This window comes from Lates calcarifer, linkage group LG5 (genome assembly GCF_001640805.2).
Source record: "Lates calcarifer isolate ASB-BC8 linkage group LG5, TLL_Latcal_v3, whole genome shotgun sequence".
Classification (NCBI taxonomy): domain Eukaryota; kingdom Metazoa; phylum Chordata; class Actinopteri; family Centropomidae; genus Lates; species Lates calcarifer.
This window is the reverse complement of record NC_066837.1, coordinates 2,053,318-2,066,298: the sequence shown is the minus strand read 5'-3', so window position 1 is coordinate 2,066,298 and position 12,981 is coordinate 2,053,318. Positions and strand designations below refer to the sequence as shown.

General features: G+C 41.7%; 1 protein-coding gene across 28 annotated transcripts in view; it reads left to right on the top strand.

The window, feature by feature from the left end:
* The window catches only part of LOC108883801 (polymeric immunoglobulin receptor), a 73,984-nt gene that overhangs the window by 7,974 nt on the left and 53,029 nt on the right, over positions 1–12,981 (top strand). For 2 of the 28 annotated variants that reach the window (XM_051070321.1, XM_051070322.1), the window contains exons 1-3: positions 5,107–5,830; positions 11,680–11,860; positions 12,583–12,930. The exons of 5 other annotated variants lie outside the window; for them this stretch is intronic. In XM_051070321.1, coding sequence (XP_050926278.1) covers positions 5,507–5,830; positions 11,680–11,860; positions 12,583–12,930 — 853 coding nt within the window. In that variant the 5' untranslated portion in view covers positions 5,107–5,506. Of the gene's footprint in view, positions 1–1,108; positions 1,266–2,001; positions 2,344–2,470; positions 2,528–2,618; positions 2,724–2,964; positions 3,099–5,089; positions 6,012–6,297; positions 6,355–6,445; positions 6,557–7,790; positions 7,915–8,111; positions 8,709–8,949; positions 9,074–9,213; positions 10,149–11,503; positions 11,861–12,582; positions 12,931–12,981 lie in introns of those variants that run through there. 21 more of the 28 variants (XR_007813178.1, XR_007813177.1, XM_051070327.1 and 18 more) reach the window with 17 other exon arrangements.

Here is a 12,981-nt window from a genome sequence, read left to right as displayed (position 1 = left end):
TGTGGGGCCTAAAACCTGCTGTGTGATAGAGACACATCAGTCTGAATAATCACCTCCTTCTTCATCTTATTTCTTAGAATATCAGTACACACTTCCTGATTTTCTGATCCTCGTATTTTTCATTTCAAGTTTCGAATAGTTCTTCTTATTACTTCTTCATTTCAGAGAAGACAACATTGACAGTGTAGTGGGAAATCCTGGGCGTGTCCTGTGAGTCCAGGAGGTTTATAAATGGACGCACACACGGCAGAACTTCAGCTGGACCACAGAACTGATGATGATGATGATGAAGAGGAGGCTTCTTATTCTCCTGGTTATTTTCTCATTCTCTGAAGTTATCACAGGTAAGTTCAGGCTCATTATTGTTTGATGCGTCATTATTTTCAGATTTACATCCTGAAACTGTGTCAGTGGTGTTTCTGTTATTTATATTTAATCATCTTTAATAGTCTGTATAACAGCAGCAGAAGATTCCTGTTGTGAACAAACAGCAGAAGACTAAACAACTACACGATGAACTGACAAAGTGTAAGAAGACAACAGAGAAATAAACTCCCAGACCCTGAAGCTGATCTGTGCACAGTGAATAATAATAATACAATGACTCTGTGCACTTTACTCAACCTGGAGAACTGATGGAAACTGATGGAATCAATGCTCAGTGTTGGATTAAAGTTCACTGACAGGTGAAGTGAATAACATCCATCATCTGGTTACAGCACAATGTTCTGCTGGGAAACATTAAAGACAAGAGTTGGGAAGAGAAAACACACAAACAGTGAAATATTAGTCCTGATTCTAAAAATACTAAATGTCTACGAACAGGAGAAATTCAAAGTGAAAAGTTCACCATTATAATTTTTTTCCTTTATTTATTTGCTTTTTTACAACTTGTAACTGTGTAAACTGTGGTTACTGTCACGTGATGTCAAAACACGACCAGAGCTTTGACTCCGCCCAAAGACAAATGGAATGCTCATAGAACGCATGGGCGTGATCAATGTACGAGATTAACGTTCTATCTACATCTACAAACTCTCATTGGCTGAGAGCTCCCCGCTCAGAGAGCTCTCAGCCAATGAGAGTTTCTCTCTGAGGAGGGGTGTGTCTGAGTGTTCGGAGAAGTTTCCCCGCTGCATGAACTGAACAGCTGAGTTTGAAGCGGTATTACCACCAGACCATACGAGTCACAGTAGAGCTGAAGATGGAGGAGAGAGTCTGTATCTTCCTGCTTGTTTTATTCTTCAGTCATCAAGTTGTCAGCGGTGAGTTTAAGCTTCTTTATTCATGTCATCCTGACGCTGTGTCAGAGAGCGGCTTCTGTTGTTTGGGGAGAGTTGGACACAGTTCAACAACACATCGAGCTGCAGCCTCCACGATGATCACACTGATGAACCAACGGCTTTTTAACACAGCTTCAACACAACTTTAACAACTGTCAACAAATTTGCGTCGAGACAAGATTCACTGTCACTGTTTTTGAACGTTATTAAAGACCGGCTCCGAGGTCTGTACTGCGCAGGCGCCGGAGACACGCTGACTCCAGGCTGCGTTACTTTGTAGCCTCCCGTGTAGACAGGGATTGGTGTCGGTTGCTGAATCTTCTGTGTCAGTACATGAAGGGAGGTTGTGCAGAACACCGCAGATCTTCACTGTATGGACGGAACCTCTGCGGTTTTACAGATTCCTGGCTGTCAGAGCAGTGCACTGTAAGAAATGAGTGTTGTGGTTTGTGGTTTGACGAGGAGTGCTGCATGAGTGTGAAAATATTCCGCGGGTTTCAGATTAGATACTTTTTTTCAACTATTCAATTAACTGAGATCAGTTTTTTCAGCATAGGAGGAATATCCTCGGGTTGATTAGTAGATAGATTAGGTAGGTAGATTTGTTACACCCCTGATTTGCCCAGGACTCTGTGTGTGGTTAAAGTGTTTAAATGTGTGAAATAGTGTTTGTTTTTAGAGCTAACTGTCTCTGTGGTTTGTTTCTTTCTGTCCACAGGAAATCATCATGTCTCCTGTCCAACTCCACCCATCGAGGCAGAAGAAGGTGATGTTGCTGAGCTTCAGTGTCGTCTGGATCCATCAGTGGACTTGAGGAAAGAAACACTGGATTTTACCAGAGCTGACCTCAACAAAGAGGTGGTCCACGCATATCGACATGAAAAGGACCAAACTGATCCACAGATGGATCAGTACAGAGACAGGACGACTCTGATCCATGAAGACCTGATCAGAGGAATCATCAGTCTGAAGATCTCCTCATTGACCCTGACAGACAGTGGACTGTACACATGTTACGTCCCAGTCCTGGAAGCCTATTGTACCATAACTCTTACTGTTGGTGAGTCTGCTGAATTTAATACTGAATTTCCATCAGAAGAATCAGAGACAGTGAAGAAGTTTGTTCCTAAATCAGATGGATGTGATTTGAAAAAGTGTTTAAAGTGTTTGTTTCTTATTTGAAACAGTGGAAAAAGACCAAGACAACAGGACAAACACAACGATCATCGAGCCAGAGAAACCTGGTAAATGTCTCTGATTCATTCTTGACTAAAAACTGCATCTCCTCTGAGTTTGTTCTTCATCTCAACTCAACACTTTCTCATCTTCATTCAGGAGCTGAGGAGAATAAGAGGGTTGGTGCCATTGTTGGTGTTGGTCTTTTTCTCTTTGCTCTTGTCCTCATTATTCTCAGAGTCCTGGTGAAACGTAGAAATCTCTGTAAGTAACAAACCTCTGCTCTGTAACATTTTCTCATCAGTACATTGACTCCAGTGTTGTACTTCAGTACAGTTTGTAGGTAAATGTACTTGAGTATTCAGGTGTTTTTCTACCTTATACAGCTGCACATATTGTACTTTTTCCTCCACTACATTTGTCTGACAGATACAGATACTAGTTACTTTACAGATGAAGATGGTCTGAACTCAGTGACTCACAAACTGCTTTCATGTTCTCACAGGGATGAAGAAGAAGCAGGAAGCAGAGAAAACACCAAACATCTCTGAGATGGAAAAGCTGGAGACGACATCAACAGAAGGAGATGAAGAGCTGCACAGAGCTGCAGAAAACGCTTCAGGAAACTTCCTGAAAGAGGTGTAGTTGTTGTTGATGAACTGTCTGGACTGAGACATCAAAACTATCAAGGTTTTTTTAACCTTTAAAGCATTATGGTTCTCAGCAGTTTGAGCCACAGTAAGTCTTCAGCTCAGCCTTCACTCCACATGTGCATCTGTCTGTTTACATTCGTAACTTTCTTCTTCTCTGTTACTAAAGTTTAAGTGGATTTCTGTTGGTTATTTATGTAGTTTACCAGAATCAAAATGGATTTTATAAAAACCAGGGCAGCCAGGTGTCAGTCAGTTTGGTTTTTAGACGTTTTTACTTCATTATTATAATCAAACACAGGTTATTAGTTTAGATGTGTAGTTACTGCATTCAGCCTGTAGGTGGCAGTGATGAGACACAGAACAACAACAGAGACTGTGGGTTATTCACTGATCACAGGGTTGGTGGTTTGATCCCCAGCTGCTGAAGTGTCCTTGAACCCACAGTTTCCTCACTTGTGAGTCTCTCAGGATAAAATGGTTGAATGTAAATGTGTCTCTGTCAGATTAATGTGTCTCTTTGTTTTCCACTGATCTCAGGTTTTCTAACTTAAAAACAGCTGGAAGCTTTGTTTCCTCTGCTGTGTGGACGGTGGATTTTACAGTGTTTCCTCTTTGATGTATTTTGTCCTTCATGCTGCACTTTAACACTGTCCTTTAAACTCTAATGTATAAATCATCATATGATGTTAAATGATGAAATGACTTCCAGCTTCAGTGTTTTTCAGTGTGTATCTGACTCAGAGATAAACTTGGTGGTTCGTTGGTCAGAACAAAGGAACAAGACAAACACTGTGTCTCTTGTGAGGTGACATTTGGAGATCATGTATCTGACAGAGCAATATTTACCACAAACCACACTGTCTGAGTGAATTGTGTATGTGGGTGGTTCTCTGTTGACTCTGCATAAAAGTTCAGGAAGTGAGAGGAGGAGACAGTAGACTTGTAAGAGTTGTAGTAAGAAGTCAATCTGAGCTGCTCTGATGAGATGATCATAGAGGAAACTCTCTGTATTTTCCCGCTCTCTGTAGCTGTCAGTGGTGAGTTCACGATCATTTATTGTTCTATTTTGTTCACTCAGAGATTTTCTGACAGTAAAAGTTGCTGCTGGAGGTGTTACAGTTCACACTTTTCTCTGACTGATTTTCAGTTTGCTGCTGCGTTGTGTTTCACATTTGATTGTTCATTGACAGACGAGACAAATAAGTTAATGTACAAATACAGAGTAGATATTATTATTATTATTATTATTGTTGTTGTTGTTGTTGTTGTTGTTGTTGTTTGTTTTCATGAAGGGAACTGGTTTTGTTCTTAGACAAGATGTTGGACAATGGATTTAGTTTTTACTGAAGTTCCAGAGAGACTGAGAGAAACAGACATGGAGGAGGAAATATATATCCAGTGATACTGTTTCATTGTTTCAGTGTTAGACCACTGTGTCAGCCTGTTGGTTTATTCATTGTTTTCAGTGTTTTACTCTGTGAGATCTGGGAAACTGATGCGTTCACACTGTCAGAGCGAACATGATGTCTGTGGATGAGAACAGAGGCATGAAAACTATACAAAGTCTGAACACTGTCAGTTCACTTTATAAACAGCAGTAAAGTGAAATGATGTTAATGTGGAGGTTAAAGCATAAACAGCGTCTTTATGATCAGCTCTGTGTAGAGTTTAACTCAGAGACTGAATCTGATATTTAGAAACCTCACGCTGCAACATTTTAGTTTTTAAAGCTTCATTTGACAACATTCATGTTACATATGTGTAATAATAAAAAGGGAAGTAAAGCCAACAGATGGTGGAACATTTAAATCTCAACTTTAAACTGAGATGATGAACAACAGGAAGTAAGTGAGACTGAGGTTTAACCAACAGAGACAGGAAACACAGTGTTTGTTTGAACAGAGGAAAGTGAACCAGGAGAACTCTTGTGTTTCTGTCTCTGTTAGAAAGTTCTCGTATTGATTTAGTTTATTTTATATCAACAACAGCAGTGAGTTCACATCAGGAAACACTGAGTCTGAAAGAGGAAGCTGCTTGTGTTGAGTCTGATGAAACATTAGTGACTGAACCTTCACTCATCTGTTGATACTCAAACTGACTTCATACCAGCAACATCACATAAAACCGACACCTTCTAAAGGGGGTTTTCACTTGCGCCATCTTTTTCTCTCTTCCTGTCTGTGTGAAGATCTTGTTAGTTCAACCACCTGCTCTCCTCCCCTCCTCTAAGATGCTAACAGAACTGAAACTGAAGCCAGTGACATCAAAGGAAACATAAAAACCTGTCAGTGAAAGCTCAGATTGGATGAAATCATCAGCAGCTGATCATTGAGAACTCCTCATAAAGATATTATCATAGAGTCAGATTACAGTAGAGTGAGGTTAGAATGTTTGATGTCTGTGTTTTATTCTTCAGTTAGATTCCTGCTCTGCTGGTCTTTATTCTCAGCCACTGAAACCATCTGTTTCTGTCCTGACTCCTTCATCCTGCTCTCTGAGTGGTTTGACCTGCTCCTCCCTCTCCCTCTCTGTCTCTCTGCAGGAACACTTGTAGTGAATGTGGCACAGACCTTCTATCAGGCAGAGGAGAACCACCACATCACACTGGAATGGACCTTCACACCCAAAACTCTCAGCTCCTCCAACATTTATATCCTCTGTCAACAGATAACTGATCAGAGAGCCTCAAGACTGTTTCATCTCCATGAGGGTGTTGAGGTCTCAGAGTCTCAGGATGAACAGTTTTCAGGACGAGTCCAGTTTGACAAAGACATCCTCAGAGAAGGACGACTCAGACTTGATGTGTCCAGACTCAGGACTGAGGACTCAGGTCTGTACCTGTGTGAGGTCAACACAGAGTCCGGTTCAAGCTCTGACAAGTGTCGACTCAGCGTCACTGGTGAGTTGATTGAGTAGAACTCAGTAGAAAACCCTTGTTATGGAGGGTTGTCAGAGACTTTACTGCTGAACTAGACCTGATGGAGTGTGGCTGCTCAGCACTCTATTTACTGAGATGAACATTTAGAAGTCCAACATGTAAACCTGAGCAGAGGAATCATCACACAGGCTGAATTTAATACTGAATTTCCATCAGAAGAATCAGAGACAGTGAAGAAGTTTGTTCCTAAATCAGACGGATGTGATTTGAAAAAGTGTTTAAAGTGTTTGTTTCTTATTTGAAACAGTGAGAAAAGACCAAGATAACAGGACAAACACAACGATCATCGAACCAGAGAAACCTGGTAAATGTCTCTGATTCATTCTTGACTAAAAACTGCATCTCCTCTGAGTTTGTTCTTCATCTCAACTCAACACTTTCTCATCTTCATTCAGGAGCTGAGAAGATGGAGGATGTTGGTGCCATTGTTGGTGGTGTTCTCACTGTTGTTGCTCTTATTCTTGTCCTCATTATTCTCAGAGTCCTGGTGAAACCTAGAAATCTCTGTAAGTATCAAACTTTCAATTAAATTCAATTTTATTTATATAGCACCAAATCAAGGCACTTTTCAAATAGAGCAGGTCTAGACCGTACTCTTTAAAATAGGTATTTACAGAGAGAGACCCAACAGATCCACCATGAGCAGCACTAGGAGACAGTGACAAGGAAAAACTTCCTTTAAAGAGACAGAAACCTCAGGCAGAACCGGACTCAGGTTGGGCGGTCATCTGCCTTGACCTGTTGGGTTAAGGACGGGGGAGGGGGGCAGCTCAGTGCATCATGGGAGATCTCCCGGCAGTCTAGGCCTATAGCAGCATAACTAAGGGATGATTCAAGCCTGAGCCAACCCTAACTATAAGCTTTGTCAAAGAGGAAAGTTTTAAGCCTACTCTTAAAGGTACAGAGGGTGTTTCTGCCTCCTGGACCGAAACTGAGAGAAGGTTCCACAGTAGAGGAGTCTGATAACTGAAGGCTCTGCCTCCCATTCTACTCTTGGAAACTCTGGGAACCACCAGTAAACCAGCATTCTGGGAGAACAGGGTTCTAGTGGGATGGCTGGGAGCCAATGCCGTCTAGTGGAGCTACATCAAGTTTGTTTCTGACATGTTCAGGACCAATTATAATGACTTCAGTTGAAGTTGCTTGTCATCCAGATTTTAATGTCCCTAAGACAAGCCTGGAGTTTGGCTAGATGATTGGTTTTATCAGGCTCCATTGACAGATAAACTGTGTATCATCTGCATAACAATGGAAATTTATGGAGTGTTTCCTGATAATATTGCCCAAGGGAAGCATATACAGAGTGAAGAGGATTGGTCCAAGCACTGACCCTTGTGGAACTCCATGTCTAACTTTTGTGTGTATGGAGGAGCAGTTGTTAACATGTACAAACTGAAGCCTATCAGATAGATAGGACTTAAACCAGTTTAGTGCCGTTCCTTTAATGCCAATAAAGTGCTCCAGTCTCTGTAAAAGGATGTGATGGTCAATCGTATCAAAAGCAGCATCAACTTCTGCCCTGTAACATTTTCTCATCAGTACATTGACTCCAGTGTTGTACTTCAGTACAGTTTGTAGGTAAATGTACTTGAGTATTCAGGTGTTTTTCTACCTTATACAGCTGCACATATTGTACTTTTTCCTCCACTACATTTGTCTGACAGATACAGATACTAGTTACTTTACAGATGAAGATGGTCTGAACTCAGTGACTCACAAACTGCTTTCATGTTCTCACAGGGATGAAGAAGAGGCAGGAAGCAGAGAAAACACCAAACATCTCTGAGATGGAAAAGCTGGAGATCCTGTCAACTGACGGAGATGAAGAGCTGCAGAAAACGCTTCAGGAAACTTCCTGAAAGAGGTGTAGTTGTTGATCCCGTAGGAATGATGACTCTAGTTTTCCAGTGATCTGATTGGTCAGTAGCTGCTGACAGGAGCAGGTTAGCCGTTCAGCATCAGTTACCATGGTGATTTACCTGATAACAGGTGAACTTTGGTTGTGACCCTGAAACCTCAGAGTTAAAACTGAAGTTTCCTCACTAACCTCAGACTGGGTCAGTCTGTTGGTTTTCTGAAGAGTTTGATGCAGTGAGATGTAAGGAGAGCTGCTGAGTTCACCTCACATGGAGAGAGACGGTCGCCATTTTACAGGCGGAACGAAACACAGTCAGTTCACTTTATAAACAGCAGTAAAGTGAAATGATGTTAATGTGGAGGTTAAAGCATAAACAGCGTCTTTATGATCAGCTCTGTGTAGAGTTTAACTCAGAGACTGAATCTGATATTTAGAAACCTCACGCTGCAACATTTTAGTTTTTAAAGCTTCATTTGACAACATTCATGTTACATATGTGTAATAATAAAAGGGGAAATAAAGCCAACAGATGAGCATGAAAATGAAAAGAAACTGATCAACAACAGCAGTGAGTTCACATCAGGAAACACTGAGTCCAGTCTGAAAGAGGAAGCTGCTTGTGTTGAGTCTTGTTTCAGTGACAATCCAACTTTTTACAACACAAATATTTATTCGGTATTTTTTACCGGTTTTAATCTCTGAGGAGAATAAGAGGGTTGGTGCCATTGTTGGTGTTGGTCTTTTTCTCTTTGCTCTTGTCCTCATTATTCTCAGAGTCCTGGTGAAACGTAGAAATCTCAGTAAGTAACAAACTTCTGCCCTGTAACATTTTCTCATCAGTACATTGACTCCAGTGTTGTACTTCAGTACAGTTTGTAGGTAAATGTACTTGAGTATTCAGGTGTTTTTCTACCTTATACAGCTGCACATATTGTACTTTTTCCTCCACTACATTTGTCTGACAGATACAGATACTAGTTACTTTACAGATGAAGATGGTCTGAACTCAGTGACTCACAAACTGCTTTCATGTTCTCACAGGGATGAAGAAGAAGCAGGAAGCAGAGAAAACACCAAACATCTCTGAGATGGAAAAGCTGGAGATCCTGTCAACTGACGGAGATGAAGAGCTGCAGAAAACGCTTCAGGAAACTTCCTGAAAGAGGTGTAGTTGGTGAACTGGCTGGGCTGAGGTATCAAATCCATTTTCATAGTTCATAGTTAATAACCACAATCACACGATGCTGGTCATCAACTCGTTCAGTCAACCTAGGATTTCTTGGGTGCGTTCATGTGAAGAGGCAGGTTGTTAGTTAAATTAAGAACTCACTACAGAGAACAGATCTGAAACTGCAGAGTTCCTGACATGGTTAAGATGCCTACATGGTAAAGCCCCGATGTTAAACGATTTGCTGTTTGAGTAAAACGTCCTCTCCTCCTGGTCCTCACTCAGAAAACAAACCACCTTTTTCTGTCACTCAGAATGACTGGTCCTCACTCAGTACCTGGTGTTAGCTCTGTTGACACTCAGCGTTTAAAGACTCTTGTAGGACTCAGCTCTCTAACTCTGTCTCTGTCTCTCTCTCCGTCAGTTTCCCCAAGACCTTTTCAGAGGCTGCATTTCACAGTTCACTAGTTTATGAAATGTGGTTTCACTGTGACACATGAAAACCACCCAGCCTGTGGTTTGGTCACACTGCTTGAAATTTAGAGGAAAGACTGTGTGTTGTGGGAAGGAAGCAGGTAGCAGGTGTGTGTGTTGTGGACGCGCGTAGAGAGAGTATGGACTCGTACAGGCGGTATGGAGTCCAGTGCTGGGGAGGCGTGGACGCGCACACAGGAGGCTTCGTAGTTCGTCCGCGGAGGAAGTTCAGCTGGATCCTAAGACAGTCTGAACTGGTTTAACAGTCCCGTGTTAGACAGACATACAAAGTTTCATCCAAAATGTAACATCCAGTCAGTGTTTGGAGATTTTAAATTAAAGCCGCTGCTGGAGGATCTCCTCTGTACAGATGTCTGACAGTGGACGGTACGAATGTTACGTCCCAGACCTGACTGCTTATTGTACCAAGTGAATTCCGCACCGAATGAGGAAGTAGTGAAACTCTGCTGCTAACAGCGCTGTCATTGGCGTGTGACGACATCACGTTCTGTTGTCGCTGCCGTCCGGAGAGAGAAAATCATGGAGGAAACTCTGTGTGTTTTCCTGCTTATTTCTCAGCTCTCTGTCGCTGTCAGTGGTGAGTTCACGATCATTTATTGTTCTATTTTGTTCACTCAGAGATTTTCTGACAGTAAGAGTCCCTGCTGGAGGTGTTACAGTTCCTCTGTTGCTGTATGGACACAATGTAACATGAAGCCTGTTTATTTATCATCAGTCAGATTAAAGATGTTCTCATTAGTTCTCATCTGTTAAATGAGCTGCTTTAAGGACCAGACTGGGTAGAAAGTTGGTGGCTGCAGTCAGAGGTGACGAGCGGAGAGAGAGACTCTCCATCCTACTTTCATCACTTCCCTCTCAATGACCGTGGAGAGTTTGTCATTTGATTGTTGACTCACACAAGTTTTACAGACACAGAGCACAGAGAGAGACTCTGATCTTTCAGCTCCTTTCATTGTTTCAGTGTTAAACTACTGGGTCAGTCTGTTGGTTTTCTGAAGAGTTTGATGCAGTGAGATGTAAGGAGAGCTGCTGAGTTCACCTCACATGGAGAGAGACGGTCGCCATTTTACAGGCGGAACGAAACACAGTCAGTTCACTTTATAAACAGCAGTAAAGTGAAATGATGTTAATGTGGAGGTTAAAGCATAAACAGCGTCTTTATGATCAGCTCTGTGTAGAGTTTAACTCAGAGACTGAATCTGATATTTAGAAACCTCACGCTGCAACATTTTAGTTTTTAAAGCTTCATTTGACAACATTCATGTGACACGTGTAATAATAAAAAGGGAAGTAAAGCCAACGGAAAGTGGAACATTTAAATTTGCCGCCATGTCAGAAACAAGAAGATATATTAGAGTTTGAACAGAGGAAAGTGAACCAGGAGAACTCTTGTGTTTCTGTCTCTGTTAGAAAGTTCTCATATTGATTTAGTTTATTTTATATCAACAACAGCAGTGAGTTCACATCAGGACACACTGAGTCTGAAAGAGGAAGCTGATGCGCCATCTTTTTCTCTCTTCCTGTCTGTGTCTTTAAGTATGAAGAGCTTTATTCCACCATCAGCTCTCTTCACTCCTGAGGTCCAGCCCCACCTCTAAAACATTAACAGAGAGAGACTGAAATTAAACCAGTGAGACCAAAATAAAAACACTGAGGCTGTAAAAAACAGTGAGAGTCAGTGAAAGCTCAGACTGGATGATATCATCAGCAGCTGATCATTGAGAACTCCTCATAAAGATATTATCATAGAGTCAGATTACAGTAGAGTGAGGTTAGAATGTTTGATGTCTGTGTTTTATTCTTCAGTTAGATTCCTGCTCTGCTGGTCTTTATTCTCAGTCACTGAAACCATCTGTTTCTGTCCTGACTCCTTCATCCTGCTCTCTGAGTGGTTTGACCTGCTCCTCCCTCTCCCTCTCTGTCTCTCTGCAGGAACACTTGTAGTGAATGTGGCACAGACCTTCTATCAGGCAGAGGAGAACCACCACATCACACTGGAATGGACCTTCACACCCAAAACTCTCAGCTCCTCCAACATTTATATCCTCTGTCAACTGATAACTGATCAGAAAGTCTCAAGACTGTTTCATCTCCATGAGGGTGTTGAGGTCTCAGAGTCTCAGGATGAACAGTTTTCAGGACGAGTCCAGTTTGACAAAGACGTCCTCAGAGAAGGACGACTCAGACTTGATGTGTCCAGACTCAGGACTGAGGACTCAGGTCTGTACCTGTGTGAGGTCAACACAGAGTCCGGTTCAAGCTCTGACAAGTGTCGACTCAGCGTCACTGGTGAGTTGATTGAGTAGAACTCAGTAGAAAACCCTTGTTATGGAGGGTTGTCAGTGTTGCTGATGTCCACTGTGATGGACTGAACTTTGACACTCCTGAACATATGCTGCTCTGTTGGGTTCTGGGTTGGGACTGTCATACACTGTCGGGAACTTTACATTTAAACATGTTTTGAATGTGATCCGAAAAATAAGGAATGTTTCTGGAAACTTTATCATCAGTTCCCATGTGAACTGGTTTAATAATGGACTGGACACTGACTTTAACTTTACCGGTTGTCCTGGGTAAGTTCATGAACTCTTGATCTTTAGTTTAAAGTGTTGTAGTATTTATCTCTGTGCTGTGTTTTACTGAAGGTGAACATGATTATCATGTGTATCATAAATTCAGTTTAACACCACAAACAGCTGAAACCTGAACAACTACACAATCAACTGAGAAAATATTCATCAGATCTATGGACGAGAAAAATAACTGTAGTTTCAGCCCTCAGTTAAACCAACACACACTCGACAGTTTCATCAGAATTTTAATGTCTATACAGCATTTGGAGATTTATTTATTTATTTATTTGTTTTGAGAATAAATGTCGCTGCTGGAGGTGCATTTTGTTGCTCCTCTGAACTGAGAAAAATCAGCTCTGTGTGTTTTAGTGTTTGAATGAAATGATGGTTTGTCTTTTAGAGGAATTTAATCTGTATGTTTCATTTTTGTTTCTCCAGTGATTCATCAGATCACCTGTCAGACTGAACCGAACCAGGCAGAAGAAGGTGGTGATGTTTCACTGCAGTGTCGTCTGGATCCATCAGTGGACTTGAGGAAAGAAACACTGGAGTTTACCAGAGCTGACCTCAACAGAGAAGATGATGTGGTCCACTTGTACCGCCATGAAAAGGACCAAACTGATCCACAGATGGATCAGTACAGAGACAGGACGACTCTGATCCATGAAGATCTGATCAGAGGAATCATCAGTCTGAACATCTCCTCATTGACCCTGACAGACAGTGGACTGTACACATGTTACGTCCCAGGACTAGCAGACAGTTGTACCATGAATGTTACTGTTGGTGAGTCTACTGAATTTAATACTGAATTTCCATCAGAAGAATCAGAGACAG